At 41.9% G+C, this 23,602-nt stretch overlaps 1 protein-coding gene across 1 annotated transcript in view; it reads right to left on the bottom strand.

Annotated features, from left to right (window-relative positions):
- LOC309560845 (T-cell surface glycoprotein CD1a-like) overlaps positions 1 to 22,713 on the bottom strand; it is a 34,459-nt gene extending 11,746 nt beyond the window's left edge. Inside the window, exons 1-2 of the mRNA XM_082264529.1 lie at positions 22,462 to 22,713; positions 1,522 to 1,803 (exon numbers count right to left, since the gene is read on the bottom strand). Of these exons, the coding sequence (XP_082120655.1) occupies positions 1,522 to 1,803; positions 22,462 to 22,708 (529 nt within the window). The 5' untranslated portion in view covers positions 22,709 to 22,713. The remainder of the gene's footprint in view (positions 1 to 1,521; positions 1,804 to 22,461) is intronic.
- Between the last annotated feature and the right edge of the window lie 889 nt (positions 22,714 to 23,602).

Here is a 23,602-nt window from a genome sequence, read left to right as displayed (position 1 = left end):
AGTTCGGATGTTCTGGCCGAACCGAACTTTTCAAAAGTTCGATCATCCTTACTCCTATCGCCATTTTACCTGGACTGATTATTTGAGTGTGAGCCAAGGAAAATTAAGGACCCGTCTTTACTTATGGCTGGGTGCTGGTAACCAGGGGGAGCGTACAGAGTGAATAGTATGCAGTCCCTACGGGGGCAGTGCATTTTTTTTTTTTTTTAATTCATTAAAGATTTTTAAAAAATTGCGTTTGAAAGACCGCTGTGCAAATACAGTGTGACATAAAACATTTTAACACTTACCATTTTATTTTCTAGGGTCTCTGCTAGAGAGAGAGTGTGTGTGTGTGTGTGCGTGCGCGTGTGTTTCTAAGTAATTTTCCTGCGAAAAATATGATTTTTACTTGTAAACAGCAAATTTGTGAAAAACCCAGGCCCAGCAAGTGGTTAATAAATTCTGACACTTTTCTGACACAAATTTACAAATTGCTTTCTGATCTATGCCTTAAATGAGCTCTAGAGACACAGCATAGGCTTTGATTTTATAATATCAGAATTATAATAGCAATACAAACAATAGTTATATTTGACAATTCAGTATGCACTTACTTGAAAAATCTACTTTCATTTTGTGAGTGCTGCCTGTCTGCTGGCTGTCTCTTTCCATAATTTTCTGGATTCTCTGCATGCTTTGCAGCTTCTCCTCTGCTGTTTACTTTCAGTTTCTAAGGACTATATATCCCATGGTACTTTGCTGCCCACAAACTGTGCTAACTCTGCCTCCTGAAACTCCTCCTCTCAGCACCTACTTAGTACAGGATCTGTGAAACCTGTGACACAGCAATTCCTACTTACACTACTACGTTTCACAGTATTGAAGAAAGTAAAAGTATGGGGATCTTCCCAAAGTAAGTGTACAAACCTCAAGATCATTCAGACTAATAGGAGTAGGCTAGAGATAATTGAAATACAATGTGGACATTTTTAGAGACACTTTAGGAATAGTGAAAAAAGGCACAAATAGGGAAGTAGTACTTGGAAGCCCCCATACTTTTCTTTTGACCTCAAGGATGTAAACCAAATGGTACCTTTGTAATCAGCTCTATCAGATGTTTCAGATGCACTGCTTCTTTAGTAAAAATGTGCAGTCAAAGTAGCCCAAACAGTGGTACAAGGACATCTTTAAAAAAGATTGTAGTTTCATGGTGAGAAGTATTAAAAAAAGCACATCATATAAGAAGGACAATAAGGTGACAAAATACCCCAGGGTTTATAATTGAAATTTAACTGTATTTAATGTGTCGTGTTTGTACAAAAATGATGAATAAATATGCTTTTCTTCTCGTTTTCCATTGTTAAATGCTCTGGTTGAAACTGAATCATAAAAGTCCCTATTTTAGGGATGTTGGAACACACTCATAAAAAAATATAGGGAATATATTGGATAAAAAAATAAAAAGGAAAAAACTTTAGAGATGTGATTTCAAACGTTTTCCCAGGACATCAGTTTTAAGTGTCCACAGTTCATACTTACTCTTTCTTGCAAGAGTTTCCCTCCCCACAATTGAATACACGGCAGCCAGCGAAGGGCAATAGTTCATCAATATGTTAATAATGCTCTCTTTTGCAGCTTTGCCCTCTCTCTTCAGTGTCCTCTGAACAGATTGAGAGTGAGGGGCATTCCCAGCCATCCACACTCCTTCTGTGACATTTAAGTACACCAGATCTTCTCCTTCTTTAGCCACTCTGTAAGTGAGGCCTTCATAGTCATCCAACGAAGAGGAGCATCCTGCCCAGGTCTGAATTAGATAGGAACCTAAGGTGAATGCATTCTCAGTTAATTAAAGTAATAATACATTTAAATTTATGGATGCTATGCATTGGTGTAACTATATGTGTTGATATCAAGTTCCTAAATCCACGCTCCAATCTGCTTAACCGGAAGTGACGTATGACATACATAGCTCTGCCCTACGTGTTTTGTAAGCAGACGTCTACTGGAGTTGGCCGCTAATGATTAAGCACACAGTCAGTGTGGGAAACGCGTCTACCTTGTCACGATTGTCATATTTGGATGTCCAGTCAATAAATCTGGATTTTGACTCAACCTGGAGTGCTGCCAATTCCTTTTCCTTTATTATGTTGTAAACACAGGTGACCGTTTTTCTCCCTGGAATGATCATAGAACCCATATGATCCTTCTATATAGGATCACAGATCTCTATGGTCATTTCAGAAGCCACGCCCTCCCACAGTTAGAATCACTCCCCTAGGCTCACATTTAACCGCTTGATCACCCACAATGTTAAGCCCTTCCCTACCAGTGTCATTTTTACAGTAACAGTGCATATTTTTAGCACTGATTACTGTAGTAATGTCACTGGTCCCCCCAAAAGTGTCAAAAATGTCAGTTAGGGGTCCGATCTGTCCACCGCAATGTCGCAGTCCCTCTAAAAATCACAGATCGCTGCCATTACTAGTAGAAAAAAAAAAAACCAATAAAAATGACATAAATCTTTCCCGTAGTTTGTGGAATAACTTTTGCGCAAACCAATCAAAATATGCTTATTACAATTTTTTTTTACCAAAAATATTTAGCCGAAAACAAATTGGCCTAAAATGGTAAAAAATGTTGATGTTACTTTTTTTTTTTTTTAAGAATGTTATATAGCAGAATGTGAAAAATATATATATTTTTTTCAGAATTGTCGCTCTTTTTTTGTTTATAGCGCAAAAAATAAAAATTGCACAGGTGATCAAATACCACCAAAAAAAGCTCTATTTGTGGGAAAAAAAAGGACATCAATTTTATTTAGGTACAGCATCGCATGACCGCGCAATTGTCAATTAAATTAATGCAGTGCCGAATGAGCATTTAACCCGGTGTGCGGTATGCCCTTACATGTGAGGCCCCTTCCAGCGTATTTCTGCGTAACAAGCGTTGTCTGTGGATCTGGGGTTTATGCGGTACACCAGTACATCGACTTATATACAACCCAAAGGGGGATATCGAGGCTCGGGACACCTGTGCATAATTATCCAATCTCCAAAAAGGACATATGGAATAAAATGTCCCAAGCGTTAACCCACAACTGAAAGTTTAATATATCCCGTATGCAAACTAAAATATATTTCAACTAAATTCCAAATGATATTAAACCTTCATTTTTTTTTCTTAAAATAACAAACATGTCATACCTACCTGTTCTGTGCAATGCTTCTGCTCAGAGCAGCCCTGGTCCTCTTCTTCTGGGGTCCCCCACCGACGCTCCAGGCCCATCCTCTTCAGTGGTTCCCCCACAGAAAGCCTCTTTCCATGGGGTCATGCCCCGTGCTCCCGTATCACAGCATTTGATTGAAAGCAGCAGGAGCCAATGGCTCCCACTCTTATCAATCTGCCGAATGAGAAAAACGACAGTGGTGGGATCCGCTGCACTTGTGCACATCCCTGGATTGGATCAGGTTCAGGTAAGAAAAACGGGGCAGGGGGGAAACTGCAGCACATAAGGTTTTTCAATTTAATGCATTAAATGCAATAAGGGGAAAAACCTTAAGGCTTTAGAACCACTTTAACATAAAAATGTGAATATAAACTAGTGTATGCCAACGAGTAAACATCTATTAAAACAGTGCCACCTGGTGGTTTAACATTTGCTAGCATACAAATTTGACATTGCACATCCCATGCCTCAAATATGTTACCTCTGGGCTAATGAGATCATGATACAAACAAAAGGGCTACCTTATATACATTTAAAATACTAGTATCACCAATCTATTTCTAAAAATTAATTAATACTTAATAAATAAAGACATTTTACACAGTTACATATATTATTGGAAAATGTAATTTATCTAAGGATTAGAGCAGAGTTACAGTATATGTTGGAACATCAATATTTCTTCCTTAGATACACGAGTAGAGATAGATAGAACAGGGCTCTGCTCATTGCTACTAGCGAGTTAGTATTCTATAGAGTGTAAAGTATCAGTGTAGTGTGAATATAGTGATAGTGCAGCGTTTTTACTGTACTGTCAGTTTATTGTCTCAGGGGAGGTTACCTGCAGGATATTACCTGTTACCTGGGACCAATCCTGTTTAATTTATTCATAAATGATCTAGAGGAGGGGATATCTAGTACAATCTCAGTATTTGAGGATGATACTAAACTAGGCATGCCAATATCTTCTATGCAGGATGTGGAAACCTTACAAGCAGACCTGAACAAAATAACGGGGTGGGCAACTACATGGCAGATGAGGTTTAATGTTGAAAAATGTAAAGTAATGCACTTGGGGGCCAGAAACCAGAAAGCAAGCTACTCACTAGGGGGGGAACCTGTGGGTGAGTCTAGGATGGAAAGGGACCTGGGGGTACTGGTAGACAACAGGCTTGGCAGTGGCATGCAATGCCAAGCCGCTGCAAGCAAAGCCAACAGAATACTGGGATGTATAAAAAAGGGGATTCACTCCAGAAATAAAGAGATTATTCTCCCGCTCTACAAGACTCTGGTCCGGCCACATTTGGAGTATGCTGTCCAGTTCTGGGCACCGGTCCTCAGGAAGGATGTGCTGGAATTGGAAAGAGTCCAGAGAAGGGCAACAAAAATAATTAGGGGAATGGAGGACATCAGCTATGAGGAAAGACTACAAGCACTGAACTTATTCTCTCTGGAGAAGAGACGATTGAGGGGGGATATGATATCAATGTACAAATACTGTACTGGCGACCCTAGCATAAGGAACAAACTATTCAGAGAGAGGAGATACAATAAGACACGTGGCCATTCACTAAAACTAGAGGAAAGGTGGTTTAACCTTAAAATGCGTAAGGGGTTCTTCACTGTAAGAGTGGTAAGGATGTGGAATTCTCTTCCACAAGCAGTCGTATCAGCTGGGAGCATTGATAGTTTCAAAAAACTATTAGATGGGCACCTTGGAGACCACAACATACAGGGGTACACAATGTACGGTTAAAAGCAAACACACACACATCATAGGTTGAACTGGATGGACTGATGTCTTTTTTCAACCTCACTAACTATGTAACTATCCCGTAACTATATTGAAGTGTGTCAGTGAGTGTCAAGGCAGTTGTGCATCAGTAGTGCACTTTTACTGCAGTACATTGAAGTGCGTTAGTGAATGTTTGCTGCACCATATTAAAGTGCATTAGTGCACATTTACTGCAGTATATTGAAGTGTGTTATTGCATGTTTACTGCAGTATATTGAAGTGCGTTAGTGCACGTTTACTGTGTATATTGAAGTGCGTTAGTGCACATTTACTGCAGTATATTGAAGTGCTTTAGTTCACTTTTACAGCAGTATATTGAAGTGCATTAGTGCATGCTTACTGCAGTATATTGAAGTGCACTGGTGCACATTCACTGCAGCATATTGAAGTGATTTAGTGCACTTTTTACTGCAGTATATTAAAGAGCTTTAGTACACGTTTACTGTAGTACATTGAAGTGCCATAGTGCACATTTACTGCAGTATATTAAAGTATGCTAGTGCACGTTTACTGCAGTATATTGAAGTGCTTTAGTGCATGTTTACTGCAGTATATTGAAGTATGTTAGTGTGCTTTTACTGTAGTATAATAAAGTGTGTTAGTGCATGTTTACTGCAGTATATTGAAGTGCATTGGTGCACATATACTGCAGTATATTGAAGTGTGTTAGTGCATGTTTACTGCAGTATTTTGAAGTGCATTAGTGCACATTTGCTGCAGTATATTGAAGTGATTGGGAGTACTTTTACAGCAGTATATTGAAATGTGTTAGGACACTTTTACTGCAGTATATTGAAGCATGTTAGTACACTTTTACTGTAATATATTGAAGTGCATTGGTGCACGTTTACTGCAATAAATTGAAGTGCGTTAGTGCACACTTACTGCAATATATTGAACTGCGTTAGTGCACGTTTACTGAAGTATATTGAAGTGCAGTAGTGCAGGTTTACTGCAGTATATTTGAAGTGCATGAGTGCATGTTTACTGCAGGATATAGAAGCGTGTTAGTACACATTTACTGCAGTATATTGAAGGGTGTTAATGCATGTTTACTGCAGTATATTAAAGTGCATTAGTGCAAGTTTTCTACAGTATATTGAACTGCATTAGTGCACATTTACTGCAGTATAAAAAAGTGTGTTAGTACTTTACAGCAGTATATTGAAGTGTGCTAGTACACTTTTACTGCAGTATATTGAAGTGCATTGGTGCATGTTCACTGCAGTATATTGAAGTGCATTAGTGCACTTTTACTGCAGTACATTAAAGCGCGTTAGTGAATTTTTACTGCAGTATATTGAAGTGCGTTAGTGCACTTTTACTGCAGTACATTAAAGCACGTTAGTTAATGTTTACTGCAGTATATTGAAGTGCATGTGCAGCCGATCACATTGTTGCAATTTGCAAACTTTGTCTCACGCTGTTCAAGCGTGGCAAAACACCAGCCATTTGGGTTACACATGCTTGACAAGGTATTTAAACTCGCACCACTCAGCCTGTTAGCAAAAGCTCCTGAAAGCCACACAAAAGGTACGCAATTCTTCTCCTCTTCATTCCTCATCTTTCAGGTTTACCACCGCTATATGTCATGACTAGGGATGATCGAACTTTTCAAAAGTTCGGTTCGACCAGAACACCCAAACTTCCCGAAAGTTCGGCCCGGATTTCAGAACCCCATTGAAATCAATGGGACCCGAACTTCGGTAATCAAAAAACACCATTTTGAAGCCCTAAAACCCAATAAATGCCCCTAAAAAGTGCCTAGGGTTCTGGGTCATGCCCCAGGGACTATTAATCACACAAAAAAAGTTCTTAAAAATTGTCAATTATTGAAAAAATTATTGAAAAAAAAAATTGATTTCTTTGGATTTAGTGTCTGGGGGGGGGTCTAAAAAGTGTACCTGTGAAGTCTCAGCTCTGTAGCATGTCCAGAACCAGAAAAAAAAAAGTTTGTTTGTATTAGAAGTAATATAGAACAGGTTAGTAGCTTTGCTACTTTTACACCCGGCTTTTTGTTGCAGGCGTTTTATTGGGCTTTTTTGAGGACATGTTTGGAGTCAGGCATGACATCTGAACTTCTGTGTAGGGGTAGATATACACACACACATGTATGTATATATACACATACACATATATAGGTGTGAAAGTAGCAAAAACCTATGCTTGCGCTAATGAAATAATTAACAGGCATATGGCTTCTCTCCTATAACACCTATATGTGTGTATGTGTATAAATACATATAAGTGTGTGTGTATATATACCCCTATACAGAAGTTCAGATGTTATGCCTGCCTCTAAAGACCCCCAAAAAAACGCCTGCGCAAAAAAAATGCCCAGGTGTGTTGTTGCAGGCGTTTTTTTGCGCCTTTTTTGGGGGTCTTTGGAGGCAGGCATAACATCTGAACTTCTGTATAGGGGTATATATACACACACACTTATATGTATTTATACACATACACACATATAGGTGTTATAGCAGAGAAGCCATATGCCTGTTAATTATTTCTTTAGCGCAAGCATAGGTTTCTGCTACTTTCACACCTATATATGTGTATGTGTATATATACATACATGTGTGAGTGTATATATACCCCTACACAGAAGTTCAGATGTTATGCCTGCCTCTAAAGACGCCCAAAAAAAACGCCCAGGTGTGTTGTTGCAGGCGGTTTTTTGGGGCATTTTTTGGGGGTCTTTGGAGGCAGGCATAACACCTGAACTTCTGTACAGGGGTATATATACACACACACTTATATGTATTTATACACATACACACATATAGGTGTGATAGGAGCGGAGACCTATGCCTGTTAATTATTTCATTAGCGCAAGCATAGGTTTCTGATACTTTCACACTTATATATGTGTATGTGTATATATAAATACATGTGTGTGTGTATATATACCCCTACACAGAAGTTCAGATGTCATGCCTGACTCCAAACATGTCCTCAAAAAAGCCTAATAAAACGCCTGCAACAAAAAGCCGGATGACAGGGGCGAAGCCACCATCCTGTTCTATAAGTGTTCTAAGAGAAACAATCTTTTCTCTATAGCGGTCACCCTGACATAGAAGGGTTTGGTCACCCTGCCATAGCAGTCAGAGTCAGTTAACCTTACACTACACTACGGTCACCCTGACACTTAACACTTTCCCTACAGAAACGAAATTATTAAATCTAACTATAGTGGAAAATAGTACCCTAACTACACTAGATATCCCTTTCCTCACACTAATAATTGCTAAATGACACTTTGAGAGCAGAAGTAACAGAACTGCTTCCACTCTCTTCCACATCCCTGTATTAAAATGCTAGAGATTTGGCGGGGCTATCTTATATACTGAGGGGCATATTCACTAATGATTGGCCTCTGGACCCCCTAGTCACTCCAATCACATTCCTAGCATTCTCCTGCCCCCTCAATTGGCTTTTACTGATGGTTCTGGTCCAATCACGGGCTTTTAAAGCCCAGTTCCTGTCCCATTGCATTTTGGTCGGTTCTGGTTGCCGAATTCCGAACTTTTTCAGCAAAAAGTTCGGAATTCGGCCGAATTTCGAACAGTCAATGTTTGGGTCGAACCGATGGTCGCCCTGAACCGTTCGATCATCCCTACTCATGACCTCTCAGTAGTCTCCAATGACAGGGATGACGGCATAGCCAAGGGTGTCACAGGTCCTTGCAGCATGTCTGCCAGCAGCACACCACCAGCTGTACACTATAGAAGGTGAATATCTTTACCCCAGCTGCTGTACCAAAACAAAATCCAGTCATTGTCACACACATACCCAGCATCTAAATTCAAACTTGTTCAATTACGTCTAGTGGATTCTGAGTTTGCAGAATGTGCTGTACCACAATGGCAGTTTCCCAGTTGCTATTTCTTTGCACGTAAGGCCATTCCAGCTCTATGCCATCACATGGAAGGCAATGTTGTGTCATCGTTGGGCAAGGCAGTCAGCTGTAAGATCCACGTTCCTGCTGACACGTTGTCCACAAGCATGACCAGGGATTATATATTTCATTCACAGCACACTGGTTAACTCTGCTTGCAACTCGGAAGGATGCAGTACAGGGCTCAGTGCTGCAGCTTGTTTTGCTGCCAGGTCTCCATACAGCTGGTGGTGATGATGCAAGAGTTGACAGCTCCTACCCCTCCTCCTCCATGCCCTCCTCTGCTGAATTGTCCTATGAACCACCAGTACCCCCTAAGCATTTAATGGGCTATTTAATGAGTCAGGCTAAAAGATGCTGTGCAGTGCTTCAGCGGGTCTGTCTAGGGGACAGAGACCACACCGGAGCAAAGATTCCTTCAGCTCTGCAGGGGCAGGCCCAGACTTCATGTCATGCCAGCTGGAGCCAGGAATGGTGGTGTGCGATAATGGCACAAACCTCCTGTCCTCCCTTAGACAGGGAAAGTTGACACATGTACCAATCCAGGCACATGTCCTCAATTTGGTGGTTCAGCGTTTTTCTAAACAGGTACCCAGGGTTGGAAGATCTGCTAAAGCAGGCCAGAAGAGCCTGTAGCCATCTCAGGCGGTCATACACATGTAGCTGGTGCCTCGCATCTCTCACGTCATGCCAAGCTAACAGAGGCTCTCACTGAGACAGAGAATGCCTGTCAGCCCCTATGGGAGATTTATCTCCCCTCCTTCTCACTGACATTGACTCTGTTTGTTCTTCTCCCTCCCCTGCATCCTCATTGGCAGGGAGAAGAGAGCCAATCAGCAGCAATCAGGAAAGCATTCTGGGGCATGTAGTCCCCACCAAAAATGTCTCCATAGCATTATGTGAGAACAGAACTACACACCCCAGCATTCTCTGGCAAGAGGAGGGGAAGAGGCATTCATCTTGTGTGCTAAGCAGTTGAGTTCACCATGAGGCAGGGGAATAGACTGGATGCAAGAGAGAGGTGCTATCTCCCCAGTCAACCCACTGCATTGTTCCGGACATCCAGCCTGAGAAGGGGGATCCCAGGTGCATATCCAAGTACATCTGCATCGGCTGTATGAAGTGATCAAAGGTGAGGTGACCAGTCTGGTTACCAGAAGAGCCTGCCTGTTCCACAATGTTTGATTTGGGCCTTGACTGCAGGATTGGTGAGTGAGAGGGCACTTGCCCATTTGCAGGAATCCAGGACATTGCATAAAGACAGAGTTAATCCACTTTACCCTCACTTGCCAGCACCTGGATTTCATTGAAGTCTTGTTAAGCAGTCACAGTGTCAGCCCTGCTATCTGGATACTGTCAGTATACAACAGTTTACACTTTGCCAAGCAGGAGTTTAAAGCTTCATCATCTGCAGTGGCTAGCTGAAGACACAAGACCTCATCTTTCTCCTGGGGACTGAAGTTACTGGTGCCATACAAATTTATACACACACGCTAAGGGCTCTGTGTATGTTGGGTGAATGGGGGGGGGGTCTCATTTGAGAGTTAAGCCACTGAGCACTGGATTAGATACAGTGTTGGTGATTGGGCCTGTGGTGTGGGGATAGAAGAGAGAAGTCTGACATAGGAGAAAGTCATTCTTCTGTTCTCCTCCTGCCTGGACCCATAGCGCCATATTAAGAAGAGGAAAGCAGGTTTGTGCAAAGTTATTATACTGTGGCTCATTGAAGTTTAAGTGCGTGCCTCTGCTTGTGGGGTTAGTTACAGTTGTGGAATCCTCTAGAAGCAGGCTGATATAATATATTGAATCATATTATTCCTGAATTTAACTATTGCTTTCTAGTTAATTCATCCAGGAATATTCTGTTATTATTTGTAGCTTTTCATAGAAGCCTTATAGTAAAGATATTTCTGTGTTTTATCATAATGTGTGTGTTTCCATTGGTCTTTGTACTTGCACTATTACCAGGTGTGCCATAGGGGCTGAGATTGTTCCTAGGATTGAGAGATAGAGTGGGGAACCCATATTACTTAGGCGGCTCCTGCTGGGGTGCCGCTACCAAAAACCGCCTGATTTGTGACATGCCTACCAGGTGGAACTCAACCTTGGCAATGCTGTAGCGGCTGTACATGCAGCAGAGTGCCGTCAACGAGTAATTGTGTCAGTATGGCACAACAACAGGCTTGGCTTGTTTTCCTAATGCCAATGGCTGCTGATAAAGGATGAACTGTACTGTCACCATTTGAGAAGGCCACAAGGATGGTGAGCCATGACAATGCATGCATCAGTGACACAATCCCTGTTATGTTCCTGCTGGAGCACACTCCTGGTGGCAATATGGACAGGGCATTTGCGGCAGAGCAGTGGGAGGAAGAGGAGAACTTTCTTTTCTCTCAAGGCCTGCTTTATGCAGACACTATTCTAGCCACACCACAGAACACACAAGAGGAGAGGGAGGAGGAGGAGGAGAAGGATTCTGGTAGGGATGATCGAACTTTTCAAAATTTCGGTTCGACCAGAACACCCGAACTACCCGAAAGTTCGGCCCGGATTTCAGAACCCCATTGAAATCAATGGGACCCGAACTTTGGTAATCAAAAAACACCATTTTGAAGCCCTAAAACCCAATAAATGACCCTAAAAAGTGCCTAGGGTTCTGGGTCATGCCCCAGGGACTATTTTTCACACAAAAAAAGTTCTTAAAAATTGTCATTTTTGATAGAGAGCCAATTATTGAAAAAAATATTGAAAAAAAAAAAATTTGATTTCTTTGGATTTAGTGTCTAGGGGGTCTAAAAAGTGTACCTGTGAAGTTTCAGCTCTGTAGCATGTCCAGAACCAGAAAAAAAAAAAAGTTTTTCACACCTTGCCGGTTTAGTAGCAGGCATTTTTTGGGCATTTTTTGGGGGTCTTTGGAGGCAGGCATAACATCAGAACTTCTGTGTAGGGGTTTATATACACACACACATGTATGTATATATACCCATACACATATATAGGTGTGAAAGTAGCAGAACACTATGCTTGCGCTAATGAAATAATTAACACCCACATGGCTTCTCTCCTATCACACCTATATGTGTGTATGTGTATAAATACATATAAGTGTGTGTGTATATATACCCCTATACAGAATTTCAGATGTTTTGCCTGCCTCCAAAGACCCCAAAAAAATGGCCAAAAAAACGCCTGCTGCAAAAACACACCTGGGCGTTTTTGTAGCTGGCGTTTTTTTGGGCATTTTTTGGGCGTCTTTGGAGGCAGGCATAACATCTGAACTTCTGTGTAGGGGTATATATATATACACACACACGCACACACACATGTATGTATATATACACATACACACATATAGGTGTGAAAGTAGCAGAATACTATGCTTGCGCTAATGAAATAATTAACACCCATATGGCTTCTCTGCTATAACACCTATATATGTGTATGTGTATAAATACATATAAGTGTGTGTGTATATATACCCCTATACAGAATTTCAGATGTTTTGCCTGCCTCCAAAGACCCCCAAAAAATGCCCAAAAAAACCGCCTGCAACAACACACCTGGGCGGTTTTTTTTTGGCGCAGGCGTTTTTTTTGGGCATTTTTGGGGGTCTTTGGAGGCAGGCAAAACATCTGAAATTCTGTATAGGGGTATATATACACACACACACTTATATGTATTTATAAACAGGCAAAAAATTTGGGGGAGTATACCCATGTATTTCCAAAGCTGACCAGACTATCGAGGTTGAGCAGCCCTCCCCACCCCCCACACACACCTGTACTCAATCAGTGTCCACCATCAAGTGGATATAGGAGGAGTCCCCTGTAGTGCATTTGCACATCTCTCCCTCCAAGGGTTAGAAAGGCTGGATTCATCTCTTTTTCATGGATAGTGTAGGACCCACTGATAATGGGGTACTTTGACGCAGTAGTGGGCTTGAGCACGATATGGCCATATGGTGGGACCAAACCCCCATTTTTATTTATGGACTCTTTTCAGATTTGGTAGTAATTTCTTTTGCATTTGCGCGCTATTCTTTTTTAATATATATGTCTTTTGGTTCATAGCTGCAGCAGCTTTGGAAATACATGGGTATGCTCCCCCAAATTTTTTGCCTGTTTATTATGTATTCGGTCTGACCAGACTATCGAGGTTGAGCAGCCCTCCCCACCCCCCACACACACCTGTACTCAATCAGTGTCCACCATCAAGTGGATATAGGAGGAGTCCCCTGTAGTGCATTTGCACATCTCTCCCAGCAAGGAGTATTATCTCCAAGGGTTAGAAAGGCTGGATTCATCTCTTTTTCATGGATAGTGTAGGACCCACTGATAATGGGGTACTTTGACGCAGTAGTGGGCTTGAGCACGATATGGCCATATGGTGGGACCAAACCCCCATTTTTATTTATGGTATGGACTCTCTTCAGATTTGGTAGTAATTTATTTTGCATTTGCGCGCTATTCTTTTTTAATATATATGTATTTATACACATACACATATATAGGTGTTATAGCAGAGAAGCCATATGGGTGTTAATTATTTCATTAGCTCAAGCATAGTGTTCTGCTACTTTCACACCTATATATGTGTATATATACATATAAGTGTGTGTGTGTATATATACCCCTACGCAGAAGTTCAGATGTTATGCCTGCCTCCAAAGACGCCCAAAAAATGCCCAAAAAAACGCCAGCTACAAAAACGCCCAGGTGTGTTTTTGCAGCAGGCGTTTTTTTGGGCACTTTTTTGGGCCATATGGGTGTTAATTATTTCATTAGCGCAAGCATAGTGTTCTGCTACTATCACACCTATATACAGTATGTGTAAGTGTATATATACATATAAGTGTGTGTGTATATATACACCCCTACACAGAAGTTCAGATGTCATGCCTGACTCCAAACATGTCCTCAAAAAAGCCCTATAAACACCTGCAACAAAAAGCAGGGTGACAGGGGTGAAGCCACCTTCATGTTCTATATGTGTTCTAAGAGAAACGATCTTTTCTCTATAGCGGTCACCCTGAAATGGAAGGGTTTTGTCACCCTGCCATAGCAGTCAGATTCAGTTAACCCTACACTAAGGTCCCCTTACACTTAACACTTTCCCTACAGAAACTAGATTATTAAATCTAACTATAGTGGAAAATAGTACCCTAACTACACTAGATATCCCTTTCCTCACACTAAAAATTGCTAAATGACACTTTGAGAGCAGAAGTAACCGAACTGCTTCCACTCTCTTCCACAGCCCTGTATTAAAATGGTAGAGATTTGGCGGGGCTATGTTATATACTGGGGGGCGTATTAACTAATGATTGGCCCTGGACCCCCTAGTCACTCCAATCACATTCCTAGCATTCTCCTGCCCCCTCAATTGGCTTTTACTGATGGTTCTGGTTCAATCATGGGCTTTTAAAGCCCAGTTCCTGTCCCTTTGCATTTTGGTCGGTTCTGGTTGCCGAATTTCAAACTTTTTCAGCAAAAGGTTTGGAATTCGGCCGAATTTCGAACAGTCAATTTTCGTCTCGAACCGATGGTCGACCCGAACCGTTCGATCATCCCTAGATTCTGGCAGTTTTTGAGGCATTGAAGCAGAGGAAGACATAAGTCAAACCTTAAGAGATGGTTTTCCGTCCCCAGAACCCTTGGGAGTAGTATGTAGCTGGGAGGAGGCAGTTCCAGATAATGTAATCCTCAGTGAGCCTGAGGACTCATTGACTCATCTTTCATGCCTTGTGGAGCATGGGCTCCCTCATTCTTCATGGGCTCCCTCATTCCCTCATTCTTCAAAGCCTGTGAAAGGACCTGAGAGTTTGTGACATCAAGGACAAGGATCACTATTGGTTGGCAACCCTCTTTGACCACTGTTACGAGGAGAAAGTCTCAGAACTCATCCCATCCTCACAGAGGGAGCAGAGGATAAAATATCTTGAGGACACCTTAACCTCCCTGGCGGTATTCCCAAGTGCCATTAGCGGTGACCCGGAGTCACGCTCGGGGTACCGCCAGGGAGAAATCGCTGGATCCTGGAAGAGGTTACCTACCTTGTCCCCAGGATCCTGAAATGTATAACTTATTTATAGTTATTTATTATATTAGAATTTATGATTTTGGGTTTCAAACTTTATCATACCCGAGATGTTATAAAGAAGAACGCACAGTAAAAAAAAAAAAATCATATGTAAATAGTTGGTTTGGGCTGCTCGTCCTTAAGAATTACATGCAAAATAATGGTACTGCTTTCAGCACCTAAAATCTGAAATAATCATACCGCCAGGGAGGTTAAAGAGGAGTTTATGTAATGCCTTTCTAAACTCTGCTAGGTTACAGTCTCATGGAAAGGCTAGTTTTGAGGCTTCTGTTGGTCAAGCGAGGAGCGCTGGAGAAGGAGGCCACCTCTGTGATGCATTTTAAAAAATGTTTAGTCCTCGGTGCCCAGGGCTGTCAGCTTCCACATCACATCAGCAGCATCTGCACCATATGGTGGGGGATTATTTAAGAGTGAAAACAGACATGGAGAGCTTTCCAGTTGACAATCCACTGGGTCATGAGAATAGACCACTGGCCAGAACTTGCCCAATATGCAATTAGGCTGCCCTGTATCCAGCGTGCTTTCTGAACAGGCAGTCAGTGCAGCAGAGGTTTTGTGACAGATAAAAGAGCGTGTCTGTCCAGACTCCGTTGATTGGCTGACATTTATCAAAATGAATCAGTCCTGGATTAGCAGCAGCTATCAAGCCCCTGATGCCAATGTCACCGGTTAATGGTTTTCTGGATCTGGAATCTCTGCAAGACTGTCTACGCTTCCTAGCTTTGTGGGTGTTGATTGTATCTGTAATACTTTTTCTGGTATTAGTTTCATGGACACAGGTAACACCCAAAGACCAATTTTTCCACACCTATTTGACAGGTGCATATAATTTTAATTTTTTACAACAATTCTTGCTTTCATCAAGAGTACCTCTATAGGGTTATGGTGTGAAGGCACCACCAACACCCAAAGCCCAATTTTTCTGCCACTGTTTGACCGGGGCATATCATTTACATTTTTGACAGCAAGATCAATTATTCTTTTATAAAGAGTACCTCTATAGGGTTTCGGTGTGAAGGCACCACCAGCACCCAAAGCCCAATTGTTCTGCTCCTAATACTTCTATCCAAAGTCTGTGAAACAGAAACCAGAATTTATCCAAAAAAACTCTAATCTTGTTCTGAGTGCACTAAATTGTGGCCTCATCATACAGACTGGCTCCTCCAAATAAAGAAAGCTTGCAGGGAAAATTTTGCCTTTATAAATGTTATTTATGCTGCAGCAGGTTCTATACACGGTACAGATGCTCCACTTTACAGGCAGACTAAGGGGACCCCCAGGCACTATATTTAAAGGAATGTTTCATTGTGATTGTTTCACTTTACGCATCAGTAAATCACTGCTCATTTAAAAATTATGTTTTTTACAAACTTTGCTTTCATTAATACATGTCCCCCACGGCAGTACCCCAATCCCCATACCCTATGTATGCCCAATAACGTCCATGTAGGCTTTCAAAATGTTAGGGTCCCATAGACTTCAATGGGCTTCACGATGTTAGAGAGTTCTGTCGCGAACCTAACCAGGGGGTGTTCGGCCCATCTCTAAATTTAATGAAAGCTTCAGAATTCAAAACTCTGAAGACAACCTCTGAAAAATACATTTGCATAATAAATTTAGTATGAGATTTTAGTTATTTGGTTTAGAACTAATTTAAACTAGCATGTATTGTGTGTATTTCCAATATTTTGTATGGTCCAATATTGCCTAAAAATATTATGTAGTCTTCTATCCAGCCAGCAAACAGAGCTTTAGGATGATTTCATGTTTTCTTATGTCTTATCTAGCTCTGGGATTTTTTGCACATATTTCACAGGCTCTTCCTAATTCCCTGTTGAAAGAAAACCCTGTTGTTTACAGCCACCGATAGCTCAAGCTGAAATTCACAGCTTTGCTGAAAGGCATGTTGAATCTTTGTAAAAAAAAATTGTTACAAGTTTTTGGAATATGAAAAACAAATATTTTTTTTTTCACCCAAGTTGTCATTTTTATGAGATACTTCTCGCACACATCATGGGTATGCGTGGCATTACACTAAAAGCACATTCTGCTATTTCTCCCGGGTATGGGGATACCACATGTGAGAGATTTTTGGGCAGCCTGTGGGCTGAATGGAAAAAAGAACCTAACAGTTTCCTCTATTCACATTGATCGATGTGGATGAAGAAATCTCTGCTATAAAAAGTGTATGGACCAACATTAGAAGCTTCCACCACACATCCACCCACTCTTCAAATGTTAGGCATACATTCAGTCTGTGGGATTGATTGATGTGGATGAAGAAATCTTTGCCAGAAAAAAAGTGAAAAAATTACAGTAGAAGTATAGGAGCCACCACCCATTTGACCACCACACTCTCTTAAAGCTGGGCATAAATGGTCTCTTTTTTTAACTGCAGATGGAGAAATCTCCCCCTGCAGGCACTGACATATGTATTCTGACAGCATCACCCTGCTGCTGTTAGAATACATAGATCAGGGCTGTAGCTGATTAGCATTCCTGCAAAGCAAACAACAACAGTTAACAATAACACACAGTAATGATATAACATTAACTCAATAAAACAACTTCTTTTCATTTTACTTTTTGTTATTTTTTTTTTAATTACTTTTTTTATTGTAGCACTGACTGTCTTTTCCTGCATAAATTCTAAAGCAGTATGTATACACTGTGTCCCTTTCATAGAGCTTATACATTTGACCCCCATATCTGGCCCGCTTGCTGGGGAGAAACTGCTTAAAGTGATTATAAAGGAAAAAGAAAAAAAAAATAACAAATATGTCTTTAAATACCTGCTCCGTGCAAAGGAATTACACGGAGTGGCCCCAATCCTCCTCTCATCCAGTCCCCTGTGGAAGATCCTTGCCCCTCCTCTTCGTCCAGTGCCACCAGTGAGGGGGGAGAAGAACTGCAGATGTGCACAGCGCTGGATCGAATGAAGGCTCAGGTAAGTAAAAGAGGGGGTGAAGGGCCAATATTGTTGCCTAAACATTTTTTACCTTTTTAATGCAAGGAATGCATTAAGGTAAAAAAATGTTTAGGCTTTAGAACCACTTTAATTGCAAGCCTGCCAGTAAGATGTACAAAGGACTGATCTATGCCGATGTTTTGTAAACACATCTGCAAATTTCTGGGACAGGTGATTTATGAGGGGCCAAATTTTGTGGAGCCCACCATAGTCAGGGTCACCCTGGGAATGACAAAAGGTAATGTCACTGAAATGCATAAAATGCGTTATTGTCTCATGTCTGTGGACCAATATGACCACAATTAGTTTGTTTTTGTTATGCCCATGTTATGGGTTTGGCCTGAAAAAGGTTTTTAATTGGCAATGGCGTGCCAAGGTATGAATTTGGGTTGGAAGCGATTTACTGTTGGGCATGAACATTAATTTGGTCCACTATCAAGTTATAGAGGTCTTCGGTGAAAAACAGTTAAAAAAGTCAAGGGTCATTGTTAAGTTGACTGTTTCCACTTGAACTCTGGGCTTGGCTGTGAAAGGAAGGCCCAGAGCTGCGAGGAACAAATTAAGTTTAGGGCTGGCATGGCAGGGTGGAAGGGGAACCAGATAGCATAGAGTTAACGTGTTCAAAGGGGAGAGGTGTGAGTCTTACTTACGTAATTGGTTGAAGAGATGGGGTGATGGGGAGAGGCGTAGGAGGGTAGACTGCAAAATGGGGGGTGGGACAGTAACAGTTGGAGTTGGGAAGCCATTGGAGGAATGTCCCTCCCTCCCTCTCTCATATGGAGTATGTAGGCAGGAGGTATGTGGATATTATGATGGTGGTTGGGGCCCCTTAGATAGGGTTAAAAATCTTTTGGTGGGATACAAGTAGGGAACCAACATTTGGTATGGTGTCCTCTGGTTGGGTGTGGTCCAATAATAGAGACCAGGTAGTGATAGACCTGTAAGGTCTGTGGCAAGTCTTAATGTCCCCAAGGCAATGTTTTGTGGCTGTGGGCATGTAAATTTGCTTGTAATGTATTGCTATTTATTTATTTGTTATTTATTATTATTTTGTTCAGTAAAAGGCCTGACGGCCATTTAGCTCCACCCTGTGTTAAGCATTTTTTGGGAGTTAAAGGGGGGGATAGAGTTTTAGAGGGCTGTGTAGGAGTTTAGGTGTTGTGGGTGGGGGTGGGGGGGGGAGATAACAGGTGCTGCTGAATCTAGAGACAGACAATTAGGATTTGCAAGCACCTCTGGAAGGCTATTATGGACTCTAGGTGCCTGTGCTCAAATTATTGGTGGCTACATCTGCATTATACTACTAGCACTAGCTACTCCACCAGCTTGTACTGCATTGCTGGCGCTTGCCACTTCTTCATGAAACACTGCAGCGCTGGTGTCTAAAAGGCCAGGATGTACTACACTGTTGGTACTTGCCAGCTCACCACAGCATAGTCCAGCACTAGTACTTGGGTCCTGCTGCATATGAGCATAGTCATAGTCATATAGCATTTTAGGGGTTGGGCATACCTGGTTTTAGCAGGGACCTTTTCTCTGTCATCTAAACCAGCAGTCAAGGTGCCGCTGCTTTCTGCAGATTCATATTCTAACCCTAATTCTGACAGTGAGGCTTCCCTCTCGCTCTCATCTGTCATGCTCAGAATGCTATAGGCCTCCTGAAGAGCTCCTGGCTAGCAATCAGGGACTGCTTGCCTGCTAGAAATAAAGTTAACTGCCAGTGCTAGCAGAGATCAAGCCTGATCTTGCCAACACTGCAGGTTTGTGGACAATGATAAGAAAGATTATACTGACACTGCACTTGTGTTACAAAATACAAGTGCTGGCAGGTGTCAGGGCTGATCCCATTAACGCTGTGTTTTTGTGGATACTTTACTATTGAGGACACTAGTATAGTTCTGATCATGATCAAGATACTGTATATAGGAGCAAAGTAATGCGCTCACCGGACCCACAATAAAACTTCGCTCACCCGGTGCCAAAATATTCCTGAACACTAAATAAAGTCAGCTGCTGCTATAATTTCATACGTGTATATAGGTGCATCAAGATTCAAACAGCTCCACGCTAAAGATTCGTTCACGCACTAACAGCGCTAAAGTCCATTAAATAAACCATGAATCAATCTATGACTATATGGATGAATAAATCAATAAAGGGAAGTCCATGCATGCAGTCCCAGAATGTAAGGAGATGATGTAAGTGGGTATATCCCTGCAGACACCCAAAAGCCTTCACCACACCGCTGTGTGCACCCTTAAGTGGGGACACTTACCAGAACCAATCTGTATAAGAGCAGAATACAATAAGCGGGAATGCCTTTATCGCCTTACTCCTCTGCGTTGAAACTCCAACAGGGACCGCCAACAGATATCTCATGTAAATCCCCTCACCAGCATAAAGAGCATATGTATGGGAAATAAAAAAGCAACATAGCGTAGTCCAGCTAAAACACGTATGTCTTTATTTCCCAACAATTACCCTTCAAACATTGCACTTACAAAATTACAATTCTTTAACAGCATGTCAGCAAGTCAGCCATTGGTTCCTACCGCTCTCTCCCGTCCTAGACGAATAGAGCCCGGTACCTGGCCGTGAGCCTCGGGGGATCGCGTGTCACCACGGCTTCCTGCGTGATTGCGTCACCACGCCCTGATGCGTTTCGTCATCAAGTGACTTCCACCGAGGGCGTGGTGACGCATCGCAATCACTTCTATTTACATGGCTGAAAAGAGGCGGAGACAGCAGTGTGCCGATCACGTGGTAGGGTGATGCCCGTCCCACTTCCGCCCTCTTCCTTGCAACTGATCATGTATGCCGCACTTCCGCCCTCACACGGCATCACCACCTTCGCCGTTCGGGACCAGGCATGCGTAACCACACACCGTACGATCATCAGCGGATCACATAGCCTGTACTACACCTAATATCAATAGGCAGTACTACATCAGACCTAATGCTGACATGTGGCTATACTTATATAAAGTGCATAATAGGTACATCAATACAGTACATCAATGTCATTTTAAATACCTTAAGATTTGATGTACTGTATTGATGTACCTATTATGCACTTTATATAAGTATAGCCACATGTCAGCATTAGGTCTGATGTAGTACGAAGTGCGGCATACATGATCAGTTGCAAGGAAGAGGGCGGAAGTGGGACGGGCATCACCCTACCACGTGATCGCCACACTGCTGTCTCCGCCTCTTTTCAGTCATGTAAATAGAAGTGATTGCGATGCGTCACCACGCCCTCGGTGGAAGTCACTTGATGACGAAATGCGTCAGGGCGTGGTGACGCAATCACGCAGGAAGCCGTGGCGATCCCCCGAGGCTCACGGCCAGGTACCGGGCTGTATTCGTCTAGGACGGGAGAGAGCGGTAGAAACCAATGGCTGACTTGCTGACATGCTGTTAAAGAATTGTCATTTTGTAAGTGCAATGTTTGAAGGGTAATTGTTGGGAAATAAAGACATACGTGTTTTAGCTGGACTACGCTATGTTGCTTTTTTATTTCCCATACATATGCTCTTTATGCTGGTGAGGGGATTTACATGAGATATCTGTTGGCGGTCCCTGTTGGAGTTTCAACGCAGAGGAGTAAAGCGATAAAGGCATTCCCGCTTATTGTATTCTGCTCTTATACAGATTGGTTCTGGTAAGTGTCCCCACTTAAGGGTGCACACAGTGGTGTGGTGAAGGATTTTGGGTGTCTGCAAGGATATACCCACTTACATCATCTCCTTACATTCTGGGACTGCATGCATGGACTTCCCTTTATTGATTTATTCATCCATATATTCATAGATTGATTCATGGTTTATTTCATGGACTTTAGCGCTGTTAGTGCGTGAACGAATCTTTAGCGTGGAGCTGTTTGAATCTTGATGCACCTATATACATGATCAAGATACTGATCAGTATGGACACTATACTAGTAATGGCAGTGAACAGCAACTTAAAGTGTGACTACAACAGTGTGGCGGCCAATCTGACACTAACTTATACTGGCTGGGAGAGATGCCAACTGACTCTGACACTACCTGATTTAACTAGTGACACTAATACAGTGATCAGAAATAAATACTGTTCACTGTAGTAATGACACTGGTGACAGGGCAATCAACGTATTAAATATGCCTAACAAGTGTATGAAAGTGTATATGTGTTGGTTTTACTCACACATGACCTGTCTTTCTTTTCTTCCTGAATGGCAAAATGCAGCCAGATCCTGTGTCTGTGTTTACAAACAAGTCACAGAGGCATGCTGTTATTGGCTACAGCTAATCAGGAGGTGCACAACCAAAATCATTGGACGAAACCTGCTGACAAACTTGTGCTGTAGCCAATCACAGCACAGGTCAGCAGGGGGCGTGCCCATGAGCATCCCCAAACCAGGAAGTACACCGCGATGCACAGGGACTTCATTGTTCCTGGCTGTGTTGCCCGCTCACAGTATATCTACGATGTGCTGTACAATCTCTCACCTTCAATTCCAAGCTCCTCATCCATTTTTCTCAAGAGTCTTTGGGCGTTATCTATATAACGTCTTATGAACAAATCAATAAACTTCCAGTCAAATAAACTAAACTGTGCTTTCGACCAGCTTTTCTTAAATTCAATTGTTTGTGTATCATTGTGGAATGCCCCTATCTCAATGTCTTCTATTTGCAGGGAGCCCCAGACAGTCTGTATTTGTCCTTTTGAGAAATAGACGTTCTGCGTGCATATCATCCTTTCAGAGCCTGGGAAAAGAATAAAAAGCTATCATGATATATATCTAAGTATGTCTCTTCTCCCACAAAGAAGACCTAACATAAAACAGTACTATGAAGTGTCTCACATGCATTGACTTACCTTGCATTTTGAAGTTTCAGTTTATTAAGCGATGAGAGCAGGGCTGGTAAAAATCACGGATCCCCATACAGTATACCTGAAAAGCCCCCCCCCCCCCCCCCAGTCGCTTCCCTCACCCCTAAAAAAATACAGCAAGTGATATTTATCTTTTTCCAGCTTGTTATGAATTTGGTTATCCAAAAGGAATACTGTTTTCAGATGAGAACAGACATCTTTAAAATCCACCAAACATTATATATTTTTTGAAATCAGAGGCCCTGTAGAATAATATGGTCATTGTTGCAAATGCTTATGTCACACGATATTTGCACAGCCATTTTTAAAATGCACATTTTCAGGAAAAAATACATGAATTTTAGTGCACACAACTTAATATAACAACCACTTTTTGGGGAAAAAAAAATAAAAGATTCTGTTGCATTGAGTGAATACTGTAGATACCAAACATGTCAACATTTAAAGTTGTGCACGCCTGCAAAATGCTGACAAACTTCAGTACCTAAAACTGTCCATAGATGACGCTGTAAAAGCCTTTACAGGTTACCTGTGTAGTACAGATGCTATGGGACAAGCTGCACATGCTCAGTTTGGTGTGTTGCTAGAAAGTTTTTTTTATTTTTTTTTTGGGAGAGTGCATGTGATCAGCACAGGGCCTATTCACACTGTCCAGACAGAGGGGCAGGGGTTCTGTAGCATCATAGGACAGTCAAAGCAGAATAAAAACTCCCCCTCCAAGCTTTAACCAGACACTGATAGACGTCACAAGACTTC

This window comes from Pelophylax lessonae, assembly GCF_965119305.1.
Source record: "Pelophylax lessonae genome assembly, chromosome: 7".
Classification (NCBI taxonomy): Eukaryota; Metazoa; Chordata; class Amphibia; order Anura; family Ranidae; genus Pelophylax; species Pelophylax lessonae.
This window is presented reverse-complemented; position numbering and strand designations above follow the sequence as displayed.